The 26,476-nt window shown below is 38.7% G+C and overlaps 1 protein-coding gene across 4 annotated transcripts in view; it reads right to left on the bottom strand.

Moving 5' to 3' along the window:
- Positions 1-401: 401 nt before the first annotated feature.
- nr3c2 (nuclear receptor subfamily 3, group C, member 2) overlaps positions 402-26,476 on the bottom strand; it is a 74,431-nt gene continuing 48,356 nt past the window's right edge. Inside the window, exons 4-10 of one of the 4 annotated variants that reach the window (XM_067496553.1) lie at positions 25,468-25,584; positions 21,253-21,597; positions 19,644-19,788; positions 14,180-14,310; positions 5,790-5,947; positions 5,262-5,355; positions 4,923-5,053 (exon numbers count right to left, since the gene is read on the bottom strand). In XM_067496553.1, coding sequence (XP_067352654.1) covers positions 5,302-5,355; positions 5,790-5,947; positions 14,180-14,310; positions 19,644-19,788; positions 21,253-21,597; positions 25,468-25,584 — 950 coding nt within the window. In that variant the 3' untranslated portion in view covers positions 4,923-5,053; positions 5,262-5,301. Of the gene's footprint in view, positions 5,054-5,261; positions 5,356-5,789; positions 5,948-14,179; positions 14,311-19,643; positions 19,789-21,247; positions 21,598-25,467; positions 25,585-26,476 lie in introns of those variants that run through there. The other 3 variants (XM_067496551.1, XM_067496550.1, XM_067496554.1) reach the window with 3 other exon arrangements.

The raw sequence follows: 26,476 nt of genomic DNA, 5'->3' as shown, positions 1-26,476 counted from the left end.
AATGAGCAAAAAAGTAATACTGTCTGCTCTACAGTCTGGCAAAGCAGGCGTGTTTTCAGATCAGCTTTTAACAAGGTTAATGGTGATTTTTCTCTACAGGCACCATTTTAGTGTAAAAGTCTCATCTTTGCACGCTTCATCTGTGTCATTTTACCTCTTCTCTTTCTCTGTGACTACTGTACCTGCTGCTGCTTCACATCATTTCTGTTTTTCCATGCTAACTCTGTGTGTTTTGGCTCATTATCCTCCCCAGCCACCAAATGCAGCTGTTCAGAATTCATCCAGATCAAAACCACTTTTTTTTAGGGCACCTAGCCTCTGCCTCTGAGTACAGTTTTAATCACACACATACTGTGGCGCACATGCATACACATACAGATGAATTATATCACATCCACTTATCAATTTTACAGTTTTATTAGAATCTTGCAATAGGTTTGCAAACACAAATATCTGCATCAAGATATACAGTAATAACTGGTTTCAAAGATGTTTTATTGGTTCATGTTGAAGGATGTCTACTGCATGTTTGTTGGATAGTTGCTGAGAAGTGTTTTACAAAGCATTTATAGTAAAAAGTCCCTTTTTGGAATTGGAAAAAACACATTTTGTTTATATTTTTATATTTATAATATACGGCAATGGCTGTGGAGATATGGCTTAGTCTCTCTACACCCAGTTCATCACTGTGGACAGATAATCTCAATGACGTGGCTTCAGTTACAGTGACGTGAAAGTGGACTGTGAAGCATCAGACACATTCTGAGTCATTTATGCCTGAAAGAAAAGATCATTCAAGTGGAGACACCTCTGACAGTGATGTTGCGGCTTCCAGTAGGGGATGAGTTTTTATTCATTGTTGGCACAAGGATTATTTCATTAACTTTGTCCTGTTAGGCCAGTTAGCTTAGCTTAGCATTAAGACTGGAAACAGGGTGATCAGCTGACCTGCTCTGTCCAAAGATACTTAAATCTGAGTAGCAGCACCTAAGAAGCTCAGTGATTAACATATGACATATATTATCTGTTTAATTTGTAAAACACACAACATTTTTAAGTAGCGGGGATTCAACAAGGGAGTTCTTGGCCAAGAAGGGTGGCCTCTCGAAATTCTACGAATAGTTTCAAGAAATTGAATGTGCAGACATGTGATTGGTATTGATTTTCTCATTTAACTTGCAGCAAATAGAATAAATATAATTCTCAAAATGTTGAACCTATCCTTTAAAATTGTCAAGAAATAATAATAATAAATGAAGCGTCCAGCAGTCAGTCTATTTGTCTTTTAACATCAAGCTTCTTATCAACAATCTACTGTATACAGATCTTAATAATTTTTATCTCATTATTTTGGACTCTAATTTGTTGTTCATTCTGACAGCTAGTGCTATGCGTTTAGTTAAAAACACACAGATGTTTGCAGTTAACTTCAGGTCTTGCAGCCTTTCATTTCATTTTGTGTGTATGCACAAAGTTTGTATTTTCAAACTGAAAAAAATCAAGAACCTTCTTTCACGTGTTGTAGTTTCAATAGTTTGTGACTTCTTGATTTTATTGTGGTGCTCATGAACAAAACCTCCACGGGTTAGGAAATAATTTCAACAGCAACAATTCAAGGATCCATCACTTTATACCTGTACATCTTGTTACAAAATAAAGTTTGATTATTATTATTTTTTGTTTGAGCCACGTGAACAATGATGCAAAAAGTAAAAAAAAAAAAAAAAAAAAAAAAAAGATGCCAAATATTTAATAAGAAGATAATAAATGTACTCTCCCTAACATTCAGGTAGTAAATTCCATAAGTCTCTCACAATGTATGATACATTCATTTCTTAATGTGGCCCTTTTCGGTGCCAACCCTTACTGTAAATTCTTCTCGGTGATCCAAAACACAGAACATGGCGAGTGGGAAACACACATTTTTCCAATAGTCCAACAAGATGGTTAAAGTAGAAACGTTTTATACTATACTCAACATAAAGACTTGCTGTAATATTTACAATATATACTGTAAAATTGTAAATCAGGTGAGATAAAAAGGCACAAGTTTCCCTTTTTTAAATACAATGTAAACATCTCATCAAAAAGCATGCATTAACATTTCATTTTACAAAAAGGATATTTTTAGACAAAGTACTTAAATTTTTGTTTTCCAGCAAAATATAATTCTCTCAAAAATACTTTCCCATTCATCCTATGAACCTTTTAGAGAGTTTTTGATTCCATAAGAAGAACAAAAATGGGACAAAATAAAGAAACAGTGAAAGATTAGCTTAATAGTCCTTCACAACTTGAACACAATAATGCACAACAAAGATGGATTGTAAAACGAGGCCTCTCTGATCAGGAAAAAATATTATTGGAGTAGTGGGGGAGGGGGTTGTTTTTAGTATTTCCTTTAGACCCAGCACAATCTTGAAAAAAACTGCAGTAACTGTCGCCCAGTAGCTCAAAATAATATGGCAAATAAGTGGAAATGTTGCCAGTCAGTTCATTTTGAACATAAAGCTGCCGAACAGTTCGGCCTTTTAAAGCCAGAAAGTGAGTGCACTGGGCCCAGACTCCTCAGCAATATTTTTGCCCGAGCATGAACGGAATAAAACAAAAAATTGGAATGAGAACTCCAACAGATATCGTGAGCAAAGATGAAAAATACACAACCCTCCCACTTTTCCCGCACTCATTCCTGACTTAATAATTTTTGTACAGTCCCTAATGGCAGTCGCGATCCTGCCACCTACAGTGTAGCACGGTGCCATCATCACGAGAGCTGAGGCCACAAATACAGTTCAGAACCACCCCGCTGTGCTAATGTTGTCACGTTGTCTAACTTTAGGCTGGGTGACCATGCAGAAAGTCTTTTCCCGCATCATCACGGTTGCTTATCAAAACAGACAATTCCTTCTAGCTGCACTAATGCCTCATTTCACATTGTATCTCCTCTGTGCAAATCTAAATGTGGAAATAGGATATGGCTAATCCTATAACATAAATGCATAATACCCACGCTGAAAGAGCAGATCAACTATGCACATGCTTGCTGGGAAAAAACAAAACAAAAACACATATACACACACACACACACACACACACTAAAGCCATACTTACTCCATACACACATGTAAATACACACTCACTGGGCACAGAAAAACCAAACAATCACACGCCCCCACTTTTCTTCTTCCCCAGCAGCTCTATCGCTTCTCAGTAGCATCATAGTAGTGTTCCACAACCACCCAGAAACCAGTGGAGTGTGAGACAAGTTAATGGTCCAGATGACTGGGCTGGCCATACTTAAAAGGCCCCAAAATAAGAGAAAGGAAACAAACAAAATTAGGAAAGGTGATCAGACCAACAGTTCTTCATCAAGCATTCATCAGCATGTACCTCAAAACATGTTCTGTACAACAGCTAAATAGATTGTGTCTATGAACTTATTACCTGTACACATTTGCCTGGTTTTGATACATTAGCCTTTTGCTGTAAGCACTGAAGATTAATTCTCCATTTTGGATTACATCAACTTTACAGAGTATGTGTGGTTAAGCTGAATGTCCATATAGTGTACTGTATGGACTGTCTACGAGTTACTGTACATGTTATGTTTTGCCTGGCTTTGTAGAAATGAAGCACCTTAATGTAAAATGACTGGCTAGTCAAAAACTAAACCTTTGCAACACACTTTTATAAAATGCCTTTTATTGTTTCTGGGAAGAGTAGATAAGTGTTGGTTCACAAAGGGCTGGTTTTGCTTCATTGTGAGTAAAAACAGACATTTGGACAGCTGCTCTGGAGATAACACAAATGACAGCAATTACTACGGATGCACCTCAGTCAAATCCATTACCAGTGGACTCTACAGAAATCGTTTCCATAAATTTATAATGCTTTCCATCCTGCAGCACTCCTCACTATTTTTGCACAAAAAAAAATTAAATAAATAAAATCACTCAATATTGTCTTAATTCTGCACCACACTGTCTAAAATAGTGACTTAATGACATGGGAGCTTCACGTGCAAGTTTTCTTTTACACAAGAGAGACATTTTCATTTTGAAACAGGTTTAGCTTTGGACTTTTTGCATATTAGTCTTGATTGTTTTACTACATTTTTTTTATTTAAAAAAGTATATACGATGGCTGTTTTTACACCGATCGGAATTCAAACTTGGACTTGTTAGATTTAATGTGATTATTCATCTTATGATGATGCCTGTATAGCCCTTGGAAAATATTCAAATAGACCTTTTGCTTGACAGTCTAGAATTTCTTTGCCTCTTCAAAATGTCCTTTGCCCTCTAATCTTGCAGCATGTTGCTACACTGTAAAGCAAAATCTATGTATTGGCATAATTTTTTCATAGTACTATTATTTATGAAAGACTGCATAAGCCAAGTTAATATTTGCAAAACCTTCTCTTCTAGATTGGTAAGGGAATTATGATTTTAGTGCATGTGGAGTGCATCTGTGCATTTGTGTGAAGGCATGTGTATCTACTTCCCTCTAAGTGTATGTGTGTGTGTGTGTGTGTGTGTGTGCGCAGTGAATTAATCTAGCGCCTCCTAGGAAATGTATGGCTTTATCTCCATAGAAAATACTGTTATTGTCTTTGGGGCAGGGGGACACGGGGGCGCTTCAGGATGCTTTGTCACATTTGTCACAAGTCCTTCTTTGCATGTCATGCTCAACTCCACGACCTATTCACAGCTCCGACCTGCTCGCGCGACTGCAGAGAAATCCTTCTCTCCTTTTTACTGCCACTATGTCACTTAACTTTCCCATTCAAGACAAAGACGCTGGCATACGGGGCGACAGGGTGCAGGCCAACTGGTCAGGCCTTCCGTGGACGTTTTCCAGTTTCTAATGCCGTTTTCTGTCCCAGCTGTTCAATGAGTCACTTCTTGTGGAAGTAGATCGTGTGAGTGAGGCCTGACTCCACCTTTGGTATCTGGTCACTGATGATCTCTATTAACATCTCGGGAAACTCCACCTTCAGGGCCTGGGACTCACGAAAGGTGTAGAAACAGAAGTCCAACAGGTTCCCCACAAGCTGGACAGCACAGACACAGAATTTAATGAGAAACAACCTGCATATGCATATTGCGTGACTTACTCATAGTTGTATTTACATTTAGACGAGTATTATTATAATACAATATATATAGTATTATGAGTATTAACAGCTATTCAGTTCTTGTCAGCTCACCACTTGGGGGCACCACAGATTTTTTTTGAAGGGTCATCTGTTCAACACTAACCTCATTCCCTCAGTCATTAGGGTCATTGAGTTTTGGCCATTTATCTCTGTGACCTCTGGCTTGCTGACTCTGACCTCGTGGGGTTTTGCCTACACTGTTGTTACGCCACATACCAGTTGACCCATGCACAAAAAAGAACAGTGATTTAGCACATTTGCCACACTGACCACTGCATACTCTGATCCAATAAAACTGCAAACTGGCATTGATCCCCTTCTGTTCCATTCACCAATACAGCCTGGTCACAGCCTCTTCCAAAATAACTTTCCCCTCAGGGAAACATTGGGATGCAATAATCCTTTTTTTCAAGCAACAGCACCATTGAACCGCTAAGTAAATGCATTATCCAAATCCACTATGCTGCTATTTTGCTCCAAACATTTCTAGCCATATTAGAGGCCTATTGTGCCACTGGACACCTCGCTTCATGTGTGATGGCATGGCGTAGGGCGTAGGCTGCCAAAGGAAGCTTGTGCTGTACTGTAGACAATTGGCACATGGGAGACAGGGCAGGACAAGGGTACTTACATCATGCATGGCGTCCAGTAGCTTGGTGAGCTGGAAGAAGCGCTGCCAGGTTTGGCCAGAGTTGTTGGTTGCTTTTCCCACAGAACGCCGGAGCTCCTTAATGTAATTAACCCTCATCTCCTCAAATGCTGCCTGGTTCTTCAGACCCTCTTTGGGAACTAGGAAAAAAACAAATATGAACAAATATGCCATCAGCTGGACTGCAGGAGCAGACAAAGTACTCGGATAAGGGAAAAAATACATTTCAACTGATGTGAGAGCTTTGTGCATTTTCATCAGAAATTACAAAAAAATGTCTTTTGAAATGATTGGCAGGGATCATGTTACTCCTCAACATTTTCTGCAATAACTAAATAAACTAACTGCTCCTCAGAAACCTGAAGATTTGAAAAATATTATGTTGGCTGTAGGGTTGGATTACAATCTTTTAAACCTTTAGATATGAATTTGTCAGGCACAGACACTAGTGAGAGAGTTATCCCTTAAACAGCTGACATTTAGAGCCAATGTGGACGATGTCGTAAGTTAAGCGGGACCATCATATGGCAACATTGAATTTAATCAATGTAAACTTATGTATGAAAATGAATGACCTAGCCAAATATATTGGGTAAACATTATATTAAGAAACTATTATGATCCAATGCCACTACTTTGCAAACAATCTCTGACCTGTGCTGCACTCAATAAAAATCATCCCAAATGCATTTTATTTACCGGCAATTCTTCTGTCCTTATGTCAGACTTCTCTTGAAAACGATAAGTTAATTATATCAAATCAAAATGACCTGATTGAATAAAGTTTTTAAATTTAATTATGATTTACACATTTTTTTTTCTTCTTGAAGATGCAATAAAGAGAAATGTTTTGAAGCATTAAAATTGGGGTCATTTCTAAATTACTGTGATATGCAAATTTCTCCTCTGAGTGAAATTTCGAGTGATAATGAAGTAGAAACTAATGGCCACCTGAAATATAGTAAAATAAAATATATGGTACACTGTAGAAAATGGTCCATGAATGCACATTAAACATGATTTGCGGTTAATGGGCTAAGCCATGCACAACCACCAGCATGTTACTTTAATGCAGAAATGTGAAACTGTGTAGAGGGTAATTAGAGATGCTCAGTGAATTACACTCCTACTCCCACACAGCAGCCTTTTTTTGGACATTTTTCCTGTGTTGACGACCTAAGCCTATTTAGCAAGTCATTACAACCACTTTCACCATTTCAAGTGGTAATTAGTTTTCATGTGTAGCCTCCGATTCATGAAAGATTTGATTAAAAGTTATCTCAGCAACATTGACGGCAAACAACAGCTCTTACAGTATGTGTATTAAACAGCTTAATCCGTTTGTCACCCAAGCCTCATTCATAAAGCGGTTTGTTCAATGACCAGAGGTGGAGAATGACTACAACCTTAACGTAACATTAGAATAATTTGGATGGAAGCATCAGTGCACTTAAAACATAAAGGCAATTTAATGGGAGACGTTCAGACACACGTGAAGAACGAGATCCCGTAACTGCCCCGTGCGGATGCATCGAAATGTCTACAATATCTATTTCTCTCGCTCTTGCTCCCTCACTGTGCAGGAGAACAAAGTCACAGATATGGAAGTCTGCCAAAGCTCTTCAATGACATTCAGCCACTGGCTACCAGATTAAGAAGCACCTCGCCTCTCGAAAGCGCACACCTCGAATCAGTCTGCTGAAGCGCCTTCAGTTGTCCTTCAGCTAAGACGTGAGGCTACAGTCCAAACTGTGAGAGGTTTGTGACCATTCTGCCAGAAAATCCAAGTCAAATTAGCTATATATTTAATATGTCTGGCTCTATTTGGCCATTCTGCAAACTGCAGTAAAACAGATAGTAGGACTATTTTATGGTAGTACAGGAAGTTTGCATAAATTCGTGATCTTAATTTGCTAAATTAGCTAAAAACAGACATTTGTTATACATAAACTGTTTTTCATGCACTAGGGGACACATGCAGTATATTGGAGAAGTGTTTTGGTTATTTCGCAAGCTCATAACTATACACAGGGTGGACAAAATAAAGCAAACGCCTGTAAGCATATTGCAAAACAATACACTAGCTGGGCAAACTAAATCCTCTAAAATGAATCTACACCTCTGTGAAATAGTTTTACCACAAACCAAACATTGAGTTTTTACAGGACTTGTAATAGATTGCAGTAATTCTGGCTTGGTGTACTAGATAAGTGGCAACCAAGTGTATAATATCAATTAATAAAAACAATACTGTGATAGAATTTTTTTTTTTAACATTTTACCCACTACTACTACTACTACTACTACTACTACTACTATTACCTCGTTCATAACTAACTAACTAACTAACTAACTAACTAACTAACTAACTAACTAACTAACATCCTTTAGTCTTTGAATGGCAAATTTATCTTCTAGACTGATCATTTTGCTGTGGGGCTACCTCTGAAAAGTACTGTAGCTTATAATAATTCATGTTTCATCCGATGGGTCAAAGAAGTTTCCAACAGCTATAATCCATTATACTTCTAGGTTGGACTATTGTAATTCCCTATTGTTGGGATGCCCCAGTAACTCCCTAAAGAGCCTGCGATTAATCCAAAATACTGCAGCAAGAGTACTGACAGGAATCATATTTCTCCTTCACTAGCTTCACTTTTTGCTTCCCATAAAATCTAGAATAGAATTTAAAACGCTCCTTTTACAAATAAAGCTTCATCATACCTAAAAGACCTCTTAGTACCATATCATCCCAATAGACCCTGAACTCATGCCATAAGCCGAAAGGACAAAAAAAAAAAAAAAAACATAGACCACTTCGATCTCAGAATGGAGGCCTACTCGTGCTTCGCAGAATTTTCAAAGGTAGAATGAGAGGCAGAACCTTTAGCTATCAAGCTCCCCTCCTATGGAACCAGTGTCCAGTTCAGATTTGGGAGGCAGACACCCTTTCTACTTTTAAGACTAGGTTTAAAACCATCCTCTTTGATAAAGCTTATAGTTAGTTATAGTGTGCAGCTACTGGTCCTACCAACCTGCCCAGTGTTTTGTTGTTGCTTCTTGTTGCTTTTTTCTTTCCTCTCTCCACTTTCCACTCACCCCAAACGGTCAAGGCAGACGGCGGCCCAACCTGTTGTTCTGCTGAGGGTTTCTTCTGTTAAAGAAGAATTTTCCTCTCCACTGTTGCCTATAGGCTTGCTCAAGTGGGATTTTTTGGGTTTCCTTTACATATCTGTACTGTATAGTCTTGATTTTATTATGTCAAGTGCCTTGAGATGACTTTGTTGTGAATTGGCGCTAAATAAATAAATAAATGGATAGATAGATAGATAGATAGATAGATAGATAGATAGATAGTTTTTACAACAGGCTCAGTAACCTGATCCTCTGCATTCATGCCATGCTTCAACTGGTTAATGGTTAAATTCCAGTGCTTTTGCCCAGCAAAAATACCTGTTAGATCACTCTGCAAAATTATGAGCCCTAATGATTTAAATTATTAACTTCTAGTGGCAGAGCACTGGGTTGGGATGCAGAAGGCTGCGGCTTCAAATCACACCCCCACCAGGTGTGGCCCTGCCTAGCCACCAAGGGTGATCCTGGTAATCCCAGTGGAAAAACTCATGCCAAGTCAACATGCAGAACACGTCCCACTGTGACCACTAAATATGCTTAAAAAAGAATTACTTCAATTATTTATCTTTTTTGCAAAAATATATTCTCTGTACTACTTCTGAATAGCCTTAATGGCTCACGAAAACCTAAACCATTTAGTGACATTAGCAAAAACTAACAACTGGCAGGAGCTGTTTGAGTCCTGCAGCATGGACAGCCAAAGGCAACAAGCCTACTTCTTGTCAGTTAGGATTGTGTCTTTTTGAGAAAGGGAGCATTGTAGGTCAATAACAGAGAATGTGTGTTTGTCTGCCTCCTACTAGTCCTCTCTTTCTCTCTCCTATGTAATTCCATTCATTCTACTTTGATGCACAAGCCCCTTCAGGCATGACATACATGAAGCTGAGGTTAACTAATATGAAAACAGATTGGACCGTGGTGTTGAGGCTGTGATTTCTTTGCCCTATATCATGGCTGATATGACGAGGATCTGCTAAAACCCATGGCCGCATTTGGGCCTTTTGTTTTTCTCCTACTGATCCACATAAGCCCTGATTAGAAACTGACCTGGCATTTAGGGGCGGCACCACAACCTGCCTGAGAATAGGGCATTTATTCCACCATAACTGGTGTCAGATGGATTTTTGCTACAGGTACAGAGCCTTTTCAAGTAGGCCACATTGCCTATGGCGGAGTGCAGCCACATTAAAGCACTTTTACACATAAAATAAATAACTTGTGCAGTTAGGAGATTCCACCAGCATGCGTGTGTTGTTAAACGACATGCAGCTTCCTGCTCTCGGTTGGTAGTGCATTCAAAACTGACAGGGTGGCTTTCAGTTTTGATTTAAAACCTGCTACTGTTAATTACAAAATTTTACAACTAGTAGGCTACACATACATGAATAGAAAAGAAGGGTGTCGCCTGGTAGTAGACAAAAGGACTAATTGCTGGGTCGAAGAAAAACAACTTGAGTATTGAAGCAGTTATTAGGCTTTGGCATTATTAATTGTACAATGCGTTAGTCATCTTGGGAAACACACTTGACCCGTCTGAAATGAGGCTCAACAACCATTGTGAAGCAAATCAAGAAAGGCCGCTTAGAACAAACAGAACAAATGAACGAGATAATCCAGCTGGACTATCTCTGCTTGTGTGGAGGTGAGAAGTGTAACTGGTTTGAGCAGGCCGCTGCTCCTGTACCAAATCCAAGCAGGGTCATGAGATACCGCAGGCTCAGTGAAACCTCAGCCAAGGTCAGAGAGGAATAACAGCCCTTCTCTCTTTTCTCTTTATCCATCGTTCCTTTTCTTCCTTTCACCCATTCACCCTCTCTCTATTTAACATACACATTTGTTCAAACCAGCCCAAAGGCATATACACAATCACACACACACACACACAGACACACAGTCTGTGATTCTGTAGTACTTGTTCAGCTGACAAGTTCTGACAACTCTTCTGTAAACATTTCTGCTGCTACTCCTTCCACAAGGCCCTAGAATTATCTCTGAATGACTGTAACTGAGATACAGTGCCTCAGAAAATCCAGAGATGGACTGCTTATTGCTTATAGTGTTTTTGCTGAAATTTTCAAAATTTGCAGACAATACAGTCGATCCATGGTCTGGACTGGAATGGACAGACACACTGCTGCATAATTATTTTCTTCTCTGTCAATCCTAGTTTGCATATATGCTATATTTTGTCAAAGTCCAATAACCAGAGCAGACTGAAGCACCTTAAGTTCCCTATTTCAATTCTGTCTACCTGCTTCTTTTATCTGCAACCTCTTTTTTAAAATTCCAGCCCGGGTTTGAAGGAAGTGGAGAAAAATAGCAGGTCTTGGAGCACTGCCTGGTGCTTGACTGGCTTTTATTAAGTACAGCAGGGCTCTCTGGAAAACCTCCAGAGGACCAGTGAGGAGAGGAGAGGGAGGCCACAGCAACAGAAGAAACAGATTTCCAACCCCCCCACCCCCTTGGTCTTCTCTTTCTTTCTCCCTATAGCTATGCACCTGTCTCCTTCTCACCAACACAAGCACCTACTATCAACATTTGTCTGATTTCACTCTTTTAATCCCCCTCCTCCCTCTTGGTTTCCCATCCTCTGTGTATTGTCTCTCTATCTCTCTCTCTCTCTCCCTCATCTCTCATAGCATCCAATAGCTGGAGTCCAGCTGAAGCGCCTCTGTTCCAGATGACTCAAAACTACCTCATATAAACCTGTTTATATTTTAAAAAGAAATGCTTTGACAGCGCCTCTTGCACATGTCACTGAACTAAAAAGCTAAAACCAACCTTATACCACTGGGCAGTGTATTTTATTTCTCATGTGCAGTATGTAAGCACACAGCTTCTTTGTAAGGGGTCACAAACCCAAAAAAGTGCAAACCACTGATTAATGTTCAGCAGTTACTGCATTTTAAAAGCTTTTCGTTTTATCTTAAAAGCAATTAGTAATTACAGCAATCAAATAAATGTAGTGGAGGGAAAAGAAAATGTTCCAAAATGTATCTTAATATTGAGAGGTGCTGCCAACGTCTCGCTTGAAGTCAGATGGTAAAACATTGGTCCATGAATCACAGGGTTAGTGGTTTGACTCTTAGTTCTTCCTGGCTACATGTCAGTGTCCCTCAGCAAGACTCTGAACCCAAAAGTGATCCCTAGTGTCTGCTGCATAGCTATAAGTCACTTTGGATAAAAGTGGCTGCTAATGACGGATTGTCTAATTGTCACACTCACAAAACAGCTCTGGCTGCCGTGCAGAGATAAAAGTTTTTTTAAACAGAGAAATACAATGATTTCTGCTTAGTTTAATTTAATGGGTGCCACAAAATTCTTATTTAATGTAAACTGATAATGACAAATACCTGAAGAGCTGTGCAGAACATGGTGGAGTGTAGCAGATGGTAGAAGAGCATAGCAGTGCAGGGTGGATTATTTCAAATTTTTAGGTCTCATGCTAGTGCTAATTTAAGTTGAATTTTGTAGCTTTAAGCACAACATCCTAGTATCTCTAAATAGTACTGAAGTCTAAATATGTAACTGTATTTAGAAAGAAGTACAAAGTATAATACAGTAAAATGGAAATTTGGATTTGGATATTCACACAGTTCAAAGTTACATTCATGTTGAGTACGTCTGCAGACAAAGTAACACTTCATCTGCATTAAATTTTCTCTATCCAAACTGTATAGCATCTTTAATTTATTATTTAACATTTTTATCAACTATAAAATGACCAAATATTATACCAATTAATGTAGAAACATAAAATGTGTACACTTACAATTCAAGGATGAAGTGAAGTCAACATTCACGCACTACATTATAAAATCTCTGTTTCTGAAAAATAAATAGTCTGCCAATGAATATTTCCACTGATTGGCACTGGTGCTGAAGTTCGAAGAGTTTGAAGTCTGGCCAGCATGCACACTCTTCAAATAGCTCACCACAACTCTCCCTCATGCCCGTTATCCTCACCTCTCTCTCTCTCTCTCTCTCTCGCTCTATCTCCCTCGTTCTCTAACCATTGAACATGTGTCACAGACACACACGTAGAGACATATGCATGAAGACTGAAGAAGGTCTCGTGTTTCCAAGTGAAGCTGTAAGCTAAAAGTGTGGGTGTGAACAGTGAAGTTACAGTATGACACAGCTGCCGTCACAGGATTTTTAACTGTTACTAGTGAACTGACAGCAGCAGCTCACATGTGTTGAGGTGATGGAAAAACTACTGCTTTCGGTTTCCAACTGGGCAACTTAGTCCAACATATCCGCTGTGTGAGGCTACAGTGCCTGTGAGTGCAGTTTGACGAGAGAGTGGCAACACTGTGAGACCTTCTCTAGGGACTGATAGAAATATTGTGTTCATCCAAGAGTCAAAAATTAAATAATTGATAGATTAGCCTTCACTCAGAGATTGGAGAAATGAAGACACTGCTCCACTTTGCATTTGCTGAGTGTTACTACAAAGACAGGTTGATGCCATATCAATCCGCACCTGATATGCATTTTAATGCTTTACAAAGAATGAGCTTAAAGGATGATTTAACAGACTTTATAAAACAATGGCGGCGGGTGCCAGGAAGGGATATGTCTCAAAGACCCATGGAGGGTTGAAGATACATAATCAATATGCTTCCTATATGTGAGGCAGCCTTTAGTTTGGGAATGTGGGAGATGTCAGATAGCTAAGGCCATAACAGTCTGGCACAGTATAGCAGTGCGTAACACAGCTGTGAGGAGCAAGTGCTAATTTGGTAACACACAAGAGATCGCGCCTTTGCCTGTATGCATTGGAAGAGCAGACAAACACACAGACACCTGATTATCAGTAGGCTCACACTGATCTCACATGGGGTTGGTACTTTTCAGCTAGAAAAACTCTTCCTGCGAATTGTCCCATAGTGTTTTAAGTAGGTTTTTGGTGAACAATCTGGCTGTCACAATATATAATCAATTGTACCTGCAATTTAAATTTAGCTTTGATAGAGTGGAGCATCTATATATGAAAAGTGGCCTTTAGGTTGTAAGTAGTAAATGGCTTTACAAACTTTATTGTAATTACAACAATTATGGAGGTGTTAAATAGATATTTAATAATTGTTTTTAAATTAAATATAAAAAAAAAATTAAATAAATTATTTAGAATTGGCATTTCCTATAATTTGTAGATTGTGCTCTTGGGGAAAGTTAAGAAGAGGTAAGATAAATAAATTAGATCCTGTGCAGGCCTGTAGCTCACTACCTACTTGTGCTGAGAAGCAGAAGGACCTTCATGGAGAGGAACTCGTCATAGGTTAGCTGCAGTCGTACAAACTCCTGGCTCACTTGCCTCATGCCCAGACACAGGTCATACATGGCTGATTGGTGCATGCGTTCCCTGAAGTCAAGACAGGAGAAAGAAGGTGAGAATGACAAACAAAAACATTTTAGCTTCACAAAAAGAGGCATTTTTTTTTAAGGACTCCTCTTTTCAACCGTATTCATATTAGTTGTACTGCATCCCGAGTACTCACTCAGCCATACATTTAGTTCCCTCACTAATCATATTTTTTGCCCAAACTAACTCACTCATTGGATCCCTCGGCCCATTCCTGCCTCACTAGTTCAGTCTAGTAAAAAAATATTTCTACACAGTGCAGAGGAGGATTCTGCTAGTCTGGGCTAAGAGCAGAATACCAAATCCCCCCAGATTGCAGAGCGCTGCGTACAGTATCACAGAGCAGATGCACCACTTTTTAAGGCTGTGGCAAGATTCGAAAGACCCCATAACCCCAGTCACCATAGAAACCCCTACGAATAGTATGTGTAATTCCCAACATGTTTATGTTAAAAGAAATAACACACACATAAACGTGTGTTAGCGACACAAAGATGTACATGCTTCCAAAAACAAGCATATGTACATCTGTAAAAAATGCAAAAGCACACGCTCGTCATGCCTAAAACTCTCGCACTCTCCTTCTTTTTCACATACAATTGATCAGCAAAATAATTTTGGTTACCTTATAGAGTTCAGAAATGCAAAAAAGAAACATTAGAAAAGATAAGAGACAATCATAAATGTTCTGTATAAATGCCTCAGATTCAAGGGAATCTCTGGCTCTGGTGCTCTGCAATAAATCACCATCACTATAAGAGTATGATAATTAAATGGAAGTGGTGTGGCTTGGCTTAAAAGAGTTTTCCCCACAATACAGTGGAACTGCATCATTGAATAAGCAGCGAGGGTGGCAATTTCATTAAAAACAACTAAATGAAACCATTCGCAGACCAGAAGCAGTCCATTTAAAAACAAGTGCATATTGTTAGAGGATAAGAAAACAATATTTGACAGCATTCACTGTACAGCTATGTCTGACAGCCAAACTAAATAACTGATAAACTGTCAGAACAAACCTGTTCCGCTGATGAGCTGCACTGTGTATGTGAGCAGTTTCGCCAAGTGCAGCATAACATCATTTGATAAAACTTTGGGCTGGAGTCTCCAAAGTCTCCACACGTTTTTTTTTCTCTCTCTCGCTCTCTCTCTCTGTCTGCTGCACGCTCTTCCTGAAATGAGTTTTGCTGAATCACTGCCCAAAATGAGCTGCTGGTTTTGGGGAGGAAAGGAAAAAACTGGCAGCAATCTCTCTCCTTTTCTCCCTCTCTCTTCCTCACCTCTCTATATCTCTCTGTCTCTGCCTTGCGTCCGCTCTGATTCTCTTCCTATCTTTTTCTCTCCGTCTTGATTTTTTTTCTTACTCTGTTTCTATGGTAAAAGATTCAAGAAGGAGAACAGAGCACTTCAGAATCACCTTTAGTTGGAAGGAGCCAGCAACATTTTGTCTGAAAGGCATCTCCAAACAAATCACTTAATTTCTAACTGAAATCACAATTAGCCAGTTAAATATTGTGCCAAACTCTAAAATGTATTGTTAATATGTCAAATAATGAAAGAGGAGAACTGTCTTCATCTTTTACCTTCAAGCGTCTGAGTGGGTGGGCCAATGTATGTGTTTGATGGACAGCTGAGCTGCTAGGGGAACAGTGACACAATGTAAATCATCTTGTAATTGTAGTTTAGAAGTGAAGAACAGACAGTGTTTTGTCAGCAATGGTATTGACAAATAAGGACCAGACCACAGAGCATCTGGACTGACTGACACTGACATTCACAGAAAAGGTTTAAGCTGTTTAGGTGCTACAGCTGACTAGCAAATTAGCTGTCTAGCTTGCAAACTGACGGCCACCTCTTCACCATAGTGTGAGTGTCTGGGCCTGTAACTGTAATAAGTCTAAAAATCTAGATTAAAATAAGGGGATTATATTAGGTATATGAAAAAAAGCTCAACATAGAAAATCAACATCGCTTTGTCTGGTTGCATTGACTATGTCTGACTGAAATTAAAAAAAAAAAAGATGTATTTTTTTACATACATACATTTTTTCCTGTACTCTCCTTTTTTTACATACAATACATTACTTTTACCTGTCCAACCTGGAAATTGACTGCATCTTGAGTGAGTGCTCAGAACTTTTAGAGAAAGAAAATTTATCGCACAGCAAAGACTAACTGAGATTATGCAGGCGTACTTTGTCTTTAATGTAAAATGCACATCTGTCTTTTCAGTATTTACGCTCAATCATTGACAAATTTCCCTCTAATAGCTGAGTGAGTGGACAGTCTATTCAATAAATGCCTTAATGCCCTGGGTCAATAAGCACTAAGTAGCTATGGAAACGAGTGTATACTGTCCGCTCCCCCAAAGGCTGAGCGAAATTATAGAGCAATTTGACTGAATTATCAATTACCTAAACAACATGCACTGTAGATTAACAGCAAGCAATAACCAACACACCTTTGCCCAAAAGACACAATGGAGGGGCAGCAGTAACATCCAGGCTGCCCTGACTAAACACGGAGCATGTGACCAGCATCCAGGCCACCAAAATATCCTGTTGGTCTACATTATCATCTGCTCTGTCAAGCTGAATACCAGGTTAATCCATCAATACCTGGTGCCATTTAGAGCAACAGCAGCATACTGTACAGCAGATGGTTCTCTTGAAAATAAACTGTACATATTTCTGTTTGAACTTATTAAAGACTTGATTTGATTTACCTGAAAAGCTAATCTTAGTGAAAAATAAATACATATATTTCATAAAATGTGATTGACTTAGCTATAAGTTGAAAATGTCTTCTGTTGAAAGCTATGTGCTATGTGAAGGCTTTATCTATGTTCCTAACAGCACAAAGGGACACAGAGTCTGTAGCTGTGTTTCACAATAGCATCTGTGTTGTGTTTGTTTATGTATTTATTTACTTGGGACAAACTGACCCACTGACATTCACTTACACAAGCTACTGGGATGGAGCTTTTAAACCTGCACCTGACTGAACTTGCTCTGGTACAGGAGCCTACAGACACTGCTATTCTCCTCTTTGATTAATTCTATAACATTCAATTCATCGCATGCCATGCACTGCAGCTCCAGTGTGAAAAGGCCCACATACAGTCCTCCTCCACTACCTCTCCTGTTCAAACGCACAAACACAGATCAAGTGGGCCATTGACTGACCATCCTAGGCTTTGATCTCCTGTGCCTGACACAAATAAAAATGCAGGAAAAGGTACAAGAGCATATCATTCTAAAGGGCCATAAATAACAATATGAAACAAGAATATGACCTTGTAAGTAAAAACGCTTTGTTTTTTTTTAACAGGTTTTAGGTATTTGAAGGAACGATTAAAATAGCACAACAGGAAAATGCATATCTTGCTCTGTACTGTTCTCAGGGAAATGTATGTTGCAATGCAAATGTTTGCATCTGATTGGCTTCTGAAAAAGGCAGAGGGCTACGAAACACTCATAGTCCATGCTCAACTATTTGCAAAGTTACTGTACCTACTGATTAGAGTTAAAAGAAAAAGTCAGAATCCCTGCAAATTAAAATGGCAAAATGAGTAAAACAATTATGTTTTTTTCATCAACATAATATTTAATGCATATTCGGATAGTACAAATATGTATAAAAAGTGTGTTTATAGGCAGTTATAGTAAAATAATAAAGAAATATATCTGTGCAAAAATTGAAATCCCTCTTGATAAACCCTTTAGTTAATAACTAAAATATGTAAAATCAGCTGTACGATCCTTAAAAAAGACTGTCAACACTTATGAGTGGTAACAGGTGTGTTAAATCGGCCTTGCATTTTAAGTTTGCAAGTGGGTAGATCTCCAGGGTCTGTCTCAAGCAGTTTGCTGAGACCAACAAAAACACTGGGATCAGGAAAACAGATTTTAAAAGACCTCAAAATGAAATTGGTAAATTTTCATAAAGCTAAAGAGGGGAGAGATCTGACAATATTTCAAAGCGTTTAGGGATATCAGTACCAACTGATCCAAAAATGGAAGAAAAAATGGAAGAAATGTGGACTTACTAAAACTCTTCCAAGAAGTGGAAGACCAAGAAAAATAAGTGAAATAAAATTCTGAAGCCAAGCTTACTCTCCACAAATCTGTAGTGTTTGGGAGAAAAGCATACAGGAAGCCACTGCTTACTGCAAGGCAGCATGCTTGGAGTACAATTGGAGTACTGCTTGTGAACAAACCAAATGAATTTGGAACATGATTATGTGGTCTGATGAGATCAAAGTTAAATTATTTGGTTATAATTCACACAGGTACTGAATGTGTGGAGATAATAAAAAAACTGTCTATGAGGAAAGGAACAGCATCACCAAAGAACATGGTGTAGGCTCCCTGATGTTTTTGAGATGTCTGCATGAGGCACTGGAACTTCGCACAAAGAGGAGGGAAGGATGAATGCAGCCTAAGATCAGAAGATTTTAAAGTATCGGTAAAAAAATTACAGTGGATACTTTAACAAGACAAGAATCCAAAGCACAAAGCAAAGTCAACTCAGCAACGATTTAAAAAGAATGAGGTGAATGTTTTACCAGGGACTTCCCAGTCTACAGACTTAAATATCACTGAAAAATGTTGGAACTGTAGATATGAAGAAGCCTGTACATGGCAGACAACCAAGCAATCTGGTAGACTTGGAACAATTATAAAATGAAGACTTGGCTAAAATTACACCTGAAAGGATGTGAATGCTGCTCAGAGGTTGGAAGAGGTTATACAGACAAAAGAAGGATATACAAAGAATTAGAGAACATTCGATAAAGGTAGATTTTGTCAATGATATGTTTCATTATTAAACTATCACTTTCTTTCTATGTATACTCTTTTACAATATTTGTTACATCTGATGAAGAACATTTGTACTAGCTATATGTACATTCAATATTATCTTATGAAAAACTAAAACATTGTTTTACTCTTTTCACTTTTTCTATATAAAGAGATGCAAAGTTTTGAACTCAACTGTATCTAATCCAATCACTAAATTATTTGGTAACCAAATCTGTAATAGACATTTCTGTCTGAGATCCCACAAGCCATCAGACATTTTCATTTTACTGTGCCAAAGTGCTGACAAAACTTTTCCTTCACAGGTGCATCGTCTGAAATTCTGAGGAGTGTAACTACAAAACAACGTGATCTCTTTTCTTTGTAGCATTTTGAAGATTAAATTGCATACATTATGTATAGCAAATGATATTTAATATCAGGGCCATCACTCTGTTTCTGAACCAGTACACTTTATTATCATCAGAGAGATGTGTGTGGTATTCTGCTGATGCAGAATTGTAGACCTACTCATTAAAGATGAGGTCAGGGGCAAAGTAGAGCATCTGTCCATTGGTGTGTTTATAGGAGCGCCAGCTGAGGCAAAAGGAGGACAGACACATCCATGAGTACTGGATCAGGGTGATTTGGTCCTCTATGGGCAGGGTCCGGAAACCTAACACATACAGATTCACATGGAGAGACAGATGCAGCTGATCAAAACGAAGCACAGAGTTTAAATATATCTGACGCTTATCAGATTCTGATTTAATTTGTTTCAATGGAAGCGCCATCTGAGTGCTGAGAATGTGCATTTGTGTACCTGTGTCTGCACATGTTGCATACTGTGGGGCTTTGCTAGTTTACTTTTTGTGCCAATGTTTGTTTAGACATGATAATCACTGAGACGTATTCACCCATTCTTTTTTTTTTTTTATAAAAATCCCGCAAGGCCTCCAGTTATTGGCATGCTGTCTTTGGAGCACCAAAAATAGAGTTGAATAGGAAACCTGCCAAACGCTCAATCAAACTCTGGCAAGGAACGCCTCCTCATGCAAAACACAGGCCAAGTGAGGACACACAAGTGACTTGTCAAGGCTTAGGGACTATTTCAGTCTATATGCATGTCAATCTGCATCTCATTAAAAATATTTGAAAAGGTATGTCAAATGTCTGGATTAACACTGGTAAATCTGTGATTATTAAACTGTGAGATTTATTTTTTTTAGGTCAAATTAGAAAAAGTCTGTTCATATAATGTTTTCCATTGACTAACAAGAAGATTCCCAGATGTTTCTTGAACATACTGTAGGCACCGATAATATAGGTCCTAACTGCCCTGTGCATTAGTCCTGCCACATCCAAATGTAAGCTGAATGCAGGTGGTATATCTGAAAGTCGAAGGTACATATTCTGACCCTTCTGTCTGGATCCCATTCTATTTATATGTCCGGATATGGCAAGCAGACACTGTGGAGGTATCAAATATTTGCAATACAGCAAATTAAACAGCCTCAAAGAGCTACCTGTGAGGTATCTTTTAATGTCTCCCACTGACTGGCACTGTAGCATTTTTTTCCTCCCTGTGCTGTGGTATAAAGATAAAAATGAACAATATAGACATTAAATCTTCTTTTCAACATCACATCTGAAACAGCAATGTTATTGAGTTCTGTTTGTAAATCTTAATCTTGATTACATTTAATGGTAAAATAGGATTCACCGTTAATTGTGTTGACGACTGCAGAATAATTTCCTGTCCTAATTTTAAAAAATTCATTTTGTGTGGCAGGTGATGTGGAGATCAAAAGTTAAAATGTGGGCATGCTAATGTTATCTTTAATAAAGACTGTCACATTATCTTCTGATTTTTTTGGACTGATAGTTATACCACTTAGCATTTTCCTTGACTAATCCATAAAAAAAATGGACTAAATTGAACTTTTGTGTAGTAGCCCTTTAAATTACACACAATATACCTTATTATATACATACAACTTTACATAATGTTTAAAATAATACAAAAATATTATTAAATTAGTGAAAAGGTTTATTTGTTTGTGTTTTGTATGTTTTCATGTTGCAGTGAATTGTGCTCAGATGTCTGTTCCAATATAGTTGTGGTCAAGTGGTCACTAACCTGGAAGTACTTTAGCCCACTTCACCATGCGTACCATCTGCTTTCCAGCCAGGCGGTTGAGACTAGACAGCAGGTGGTCAGTGGTTTCAGGCTGCGTGTTGTCATAGCCAGAGTACACCTCTTCAGGCTCAATCAGCTCCAACACGCTGCAGATGGAGGGCGGCAGAAAAGGTGTGACCACCCCAGGCCCATGGGGCACAAGGGCATTGGCAGCGCTGGCATTTAGCTCCTTCTCTGAGGACAGGTAACCGCCTCCAACACCACCTGTGGCAGTCTGGCCATCCTTGGAGCTCTGCAGGTCATCACTCACTCCCTTCAGCTTCCCTAACTTTTTGGACTTTCGTGCTGTGGGAAACACAACTGCCATTATTAACACATTGTGGAGGGTGGCATTTCTTACATTCACAATGTGACACACGCTCTACAAGTGTAATTCAGATAAGAAAATAAAACAGGGATGCATGTTTATAATATGTAATACCTGGATGCCTGCAGTATGTGCTAACAGTGTCCTCTGTTTAAAGCAGTAATGTCATTTCAGTCCATCACAATTATCCAATGACTCAGTTATCTCTGTTAAGGAAGTTAGGGCTTTTGGAAAGCTATGCAAATGTTTAGATGTGGACCAAAAAATGTAATGTAAAAGAAAAGAAATCTAACTTGTATCAAAGTCAAGAAACCCAGGATCAGATAAAAGTACAATAACCATTTAATTTCCCTTGTATTGCTGAAATCATACAGAGAATTGGATCTTTTAGACAAATTAAATGCTACAGGCTACTGTAAAACACATTCATACTGTTGAGCCAATCAGCTTGTTTAGGCAATCAACTCAGGTGTGCTGCCATTTTTCCCTCCCTGTGCCATAAAGCGAAAACAGTTTGCTGTCAGGGCTTCTGTGTGTGAGTCTGTGTCTGTGTGTGTGTGTGTGTGTGTATATATATATATATATAAATATAAAAATAAAGACTCATCTGCTTTTGATATAATTTAGCTATAACTAGCATCTCGTTAATAGCTCTTGTTAATCGTGTTTGCTAATGTTAGCTGTTGCTACCAAATCGTGTTTCCGTGAAATGTCCTCAAAGTCGTCTTTAAGACTGCAGCCGTTCACCCGTTCTGTCCTTTGTGTTTCGGGACAGCTTCGTTTTCTCCAAAAGGATGGAACGTTGTCCATCGCAGCTTCACTTCCCCACGGTACGTGGGACGCTAATGCGGTTGTTGCTACTGTACGTGTCAAGCTAACAAGCGTCAGTAAGCTATGCGGCTACATCTACTGTTGCTAGCGCTAGGTTACTATAGAAACACTGCTGCTATAGTAAGTTTCAGCTTCTTTCGGGGAGTTGTCGGTATTGGGCTAATCAGTAGAGGTAGGTAGTTTGCTAGCTGGAGACCTTATTAGCTCTTTCCCTGCAGTTTTTGTTTTGAAAGGCACCTATCTCTTGCTTGGTGTGTGTAAACTCGCCAAGCGGCTGAACTGGTTTTACTTAGTTTAACGTAACGTTAGATAACCTAACTGATATTGTGCAGATTACAGGCACAGGGCCAATGGAACGCAGTTAGTGTCGTATCATAAACTGAAGAGGAAAAGAACGTTATTTATTTATTTATTTATTTTTGCAGATAAGGTGGAGTTATGAGTAAGTAGGTGTTATAGCATAAGTGGGGACAAAGTACACACCAATTACATACAGTGTGTGCGCATGTGAATGCGAGATATCATTGCCATTGTGAAGTGTGCTATTGTATATTGGCGGTAGAAATAGTAAAGATATAAGTAACTAGCCTAATTAATGAAATCTATTTATCTATCTGATCTTAGGGGCTCACATGCAATGCTGTACACTGTTTCTACTCATTGGCAACCTTAATCTTCTATTCATGACTCATGGTCATCTGCTCCTTTTCAACACTACATACTGTAACATTTCACTACACAGAAATGTAGCAGGTCCAAGTCACGTTTTGTGCTTTTCATATGCCCAAGTTATTAATTATCGGCTGATAAACCCCCGTCTCTGTACTGTATGACTGACACGTGGCAGATTGCTGGGTCTAGATTTATTCACTTCAGTTGGATAGATGGTAGTTTTACCCCCAGTAGCTGCTTTTGTCAGAGGAGCCATGCCGTGTCCTTATCTGGGTTTGTATAGCTGATGTCAGGCTGTATTTGATGTGCCTTTCACTCTCCATCCTCTTATGTGCTTGGTGTATTGTTGGAGGAAGGGATGATCGCTGTTCAGGTATTATGCTTTTCATTTATCCTGTTTTCTCATGGCTTCGCACATGTGCGTGTTTGCATCTTGTATTTATTTTGAGAACAGAAAACACCAACTCTGTACATACTATTGTCTGAATTCAAATTCATATTTTAGTAGGTCTAAATTCTAGCGTCAAACTAATTTACACACTCTAAACACCACTTTAACACGCATTTCAGAAGACCCACCTTTACATTCGTGTACATTTACAATATTAGCTCTTATTACTGTGTGGATAAATTTACTTCTTGCACTGCCTGGTCTAATCTGGGTATGAGCTTTTTGTGTGTTTGCAAAGAGTGATGTCAAAGCAGAAAACATAGACTCTGCCAATACTCTTCATTGATCATAAAAAGTAAGCATTCCCAGTGCAGAAAATGTGTCTTGGAGTCCTTCTCTGGAACAGATTTCCTAATCAGTGCCCCTCTATTTATTTTATATTGTACTATCAGTGTTTTGGATTCATTCCAAGATAAACTTTTTCCCACGTGCTTGTTCTAGCCTTTAAAGGAACAGGCCTTGAAGTGAATGCAAACAAAGGAGTATCCTCACCACTCGAATGTTCAAAGATACTCATTTTGACTTTAACCTTTATGCAGCCGGAACCTTTAACTTATAGCAGTTCAGTTTAGACACCACTCTTGGTGTACTTTATGTAATCGTTGAAAATAACCATGCAATCTGATTTCTGATCTATAAATCCCTTCAAATAAAACGTTTAATCCTGCACTGATATTTACTATTTTGGGGTTTACATTTAGCTGTTCATTTTAAGTATTTAAATCAATCTCCTGTAACTACAGCCTTATTCCAGCAGTCCTTTACTACATGAAGGATTCCAACATAGAGAGCTTGACCAAGTTGGGAGCTGCCACATTTATGTAGATCTTTCAAAGATAGAAATGTTAGATATAGTATGACATCAGCTACACAAACCCCAGTGTTACAAATGTATTAATGAAAAATAGTGAGCTTTTATTAACCAGTACAGTACTTTAGATAAGGATACACAGCCTGCTCAAGAGCTTTACTTCATTCTACTCTCCCTTTACTCCCTTAAGTGTTTAATGACAGAAAAACTATGCATGTCTGTATATTTATCGTACGCTGCAAGATAAGGAAATTAGGTATTGATCATAAGTTAATCTTTACAGTAATTCCATTAATAGTATATTCTGAAACCAAATCAAGGAGCATTAGCTGATTGCAATTACAAGCTAATCACAACAGTTGAACTCTGAGTTGTTATATTTTTCTTATTGAGTTGCTGTGAATTCACTAGTTATCCTTTGTACTGCAAAAATATGCATAGAATGAATGAATTTATAATGATTTCAATTTGGATTATTTGAAGAACCCCTCACATTTAGTAACAGCAGCAGTTGCATATGTGAGTGTGTTATTTCCATTTAGCAATCCTGTACAGTATATTCACACCTAAGGTAACAGCATGACTCTATGCCCACTGTCCCACAAGTCCTATGCATAATTTAATTTCCTTTGGAAGCATAAAATTTAAAACTATCTGAGTAAGTGTACTTTCAGCCCTGTGCGTGCAACTACAACCCTGCATTGGAATAGGACACTGGCAATAAATTAATAAATCAACAATAACAAAAAGAATATCCCCTCTTGATCAACCACATGCCTCTAAAACCCTACAGTTACCTTTTCTATTAACACAGTATTGTAATCTGTCTGCAGGCTCAGTCAATGGCATCGTATAGACTAAGGTAGAGCCACACCTACTGTAGATGCATTATGCATAGTGTGATCAGATATACTATATACACACTAACAAACATCCAATGACTCAGCAACCCTGGGCATTCTGTGACTTCAGCTAGACCTACTTTTCCATATCCATACCCTTATAAGCAAAGTGAGGCTGACTCAAATGTCACATCTGAGACACGTGACAGGGCAAATCTGTAATGAGGGTATGACTCCTCACCTCCAAGGTTCATTCCAGCCTGGAGACACTTCCGTACACGACATGCTGGACAGTTTTTCCTTCGAATCTTGTCAATTATACAGTCATTTCTCCCAGCACACAGGTAGTTGTGCTGACCTGCAGAAAGATGAGATACAGTGTCAGTTTGATGATGAACTGGGGATGCAGCTTGACATAGAAGAGCAGTGATATTTTCAAAGTGATATAATTCAATAAAATAAAAAAAAGGGAGGACGATTAACGCCATTTACTTCTGTAGTGACAATTATAGCTCTGAAGATGTTGGAGAAAATACACATTTAATTAAATTAAAGGCTGTAAATGTTTGATTCTACTTTTGATTCTCAGTTTGCAACTGATTGTAATGTAAGTCAGCATCAAAACGCATGAAGTTTCTGCCAATATCCAAGATCTACATTTCACGATTATCAGTGTGAAGATGATTGAAACTTTGATTATTCCGCTCTCACATTCTACAGCGCATGACTAATGGTATATTATCAAGTATATGGCATGAGGATATTGGAATTTACTGGAATCAGGACACTAGCTGCAGCTACACTGTTCCTGACAGTGATGCTAACATGGCGAGAATCCCCTTGCCTCCTGCCTAGCCCTTAGCTAAACCCAATGATCTCCTATTTCAGAGTGCCTCCTTCTGCTCCACTAACTCTTCACTGTACAGCTCCTCTTCTCCTTCTCTATGCTGGCATCTCAATCCCTCCTTTTTCACTTTTTCCACATGTCCGCCAGCCTCAGAGCACCATACGCCCACACACAGACAGGCTCATGCTCGTGCACTTGTACAGTCATTCACTTTCTCATTCTCACATATACACATGCATGCATGCACACAGCCAAAGCTGGCAATTTCAGAAAACTGCGAATGTTGTATTTGCATGCACAAATAAATACACAATGCACACAGGAATCACGACCTAACCCAAATTGAGTGGGACTGTAAAGTGTTATATCATGACCCTCAGTAAATCAGAGAATGTCAGTCTAC

This window comes from Channa argus, chromosome 3, assembly GCF_033026475.1.
Source record: "Channa argus isolate prfri chromosome 3, Channa argus male v1.0, whole genome shotgun sequence".
In the NCBI taxonomy this organism is placed as follows: Eukaryota; Metazoa; Chordata; class Actinopteri; order Anabantiformes; family Channidae; genus Channa; species Channa argus.
The sequence above is the reverse complement of the archived record's forward strand: the minus strand, read 5'-3'. Positions and strand labels throughout refer to the sequence as shown.